The sequence below is a fragment of the Octopus bimaculoides genome, chromosome 6 (assembly GCF_001194135.2).
Source record: "Octopus bimaculoides isolate UCB-OBI-ISO-001 chromosome 6, ASM119413v2, whole genome shotgun sequence".
Classification (NCBI taxonomy): domain Eukaryota; kingdom Metazoa; phylum Mollusca; class Cephalopoda; order Octopoda; family Octopodidae; genus Octopus; species Octopus bimaculoides.
Window position 1 is genome coordinate 84,823,111 of NC_068986.1, and position 1,448 is coordinate 84,824,558.

Genomic DNA, 1,448 nt, shown 5'->3' on the forward strand with positions numbered 1-1,448 from the left:
TATATATATATGATGTACGTATAAATTTAAATGTGTTTCTTTGTTTCTGTGTTCCCTCCCTCCATCATTGGCAACCGATGTTGGAGCGTTTACAACCCGCAAACTTAGTTGTTTCGGCAAAAGAAGCCGATAAACTAAGTACTAGGTTTACAAAGAACTTTTGCGATTTGTTCAACTAAACCCTTAAAGGCGGTGCTCCAACATGTTTGCAGTCAAATAACAACAAATAAAAAGTAAAACGTTAAACGTGCGCGTACGCACACACACACATACGCGCACGCACACACACACATAAACACAATCATATGTATGCTCATCTGTATATATGAACAGATGGATGAATGGATGGATGTTTTCTGTGTATCTTTGTATCATTTATAATTTATTGTAATTTATAATCGAAGTCTTCAAATAAAAACCTGTTAAATGGAGTGAAAGGAAATCTTATTATGTACTAGTTACATTTTATGTAGTGTTATTCCTGCTGTCTATTATTTACACATTGGCAATTATTGTCAATTGTTCATAGAATATGATATGTAAACAAATAGATCTTACTCTCATTTTACAAAAATGGTATTTGCTTTCTCTTCTCAGAAATGTTGTTATTCTTCGTCGAGGGGGTGGCGACGGCGTTGGCTTTCATATGGTGTTCATCAGAGATACAATTACATCTTCAATTATCGACAATGGCTTGAAGACGATGACCAACCGTTTAGAGACTGCTGTGAGCAAAACAATATGTGTAACCTTTACAGGCAGAGAAGACCTAGAAATTATTGTTGGGGTTACAGAAGTCCCTTCAGAGGTGAGACATTCTATATTCTATTGTCCCCCAAAAGAAAATATTATCGACATTCTTCATTTCTACACATCAAAATTAAGATGCTTACAATTAGGTATCTTGGAAATCGGTAGGAATTCATTAGAATCCAGTTTATAAGTTTGTGATATTATTAATATTTCATTAATTAAAGCTCGGGTAAGTAGTGTTGACTAAAATAAGCTTTGTATAAGCTTTGCTGTGTTAAGTACTGATTGTCACAAAAGTTTTAAAATACATATATATAGTCTTTGATAATAATAATAAAATGTTAAAAACAGTTTGCAAGAAAGTATTTAATAAAGTATTCAACAAAATGTATTAGGAGTTCAATAAAAATCATGTTTGTTTGCTAGTCTATATATACACACATTCAACTCCTAATACTTTTTGATGAATACTTTCTCAAATACTTTCTTGTAAATTGTTTTTAACATTTTCTTATTATTATCAAAGTATGTATATATTGTATTTTAAAACATTTGTGACAACCAGTACTTAACACAACAAAGCTTATACAAAGCTTTACATTTTACTACTGGTAATCGTTTTCTAAAAAAGTGAAACCACCGTCAAGACAGTAAACATCTTTTAAATTGCATTTTCAAATTTTCTTTGATATATA

At 31.1% G+C, this 1,448-nt stretch overlaps 1 protein-coding gene across 1 annotated transcript in view; it reads left to right on the forward strand.

Moving 5' to 3' along the window:
- The window catches only part of LOC106877398 (mucin-4), a 49,009-nt gene that overhangs the window by 14,064 nt on the left and 33,497 nt on the right, over positions 1 to 1,448 (forward strand). The window contains exon 7 of the mRNA XM_014926292.2: positions 598 to 808. Within this exon, the coding sequence (XP_014781778.2) occupies positions 598 to 808 (211 nt within the window). The remainder of the gene's footprint in view (positions 1 to 597; positions 809 to 1,448) is intronic.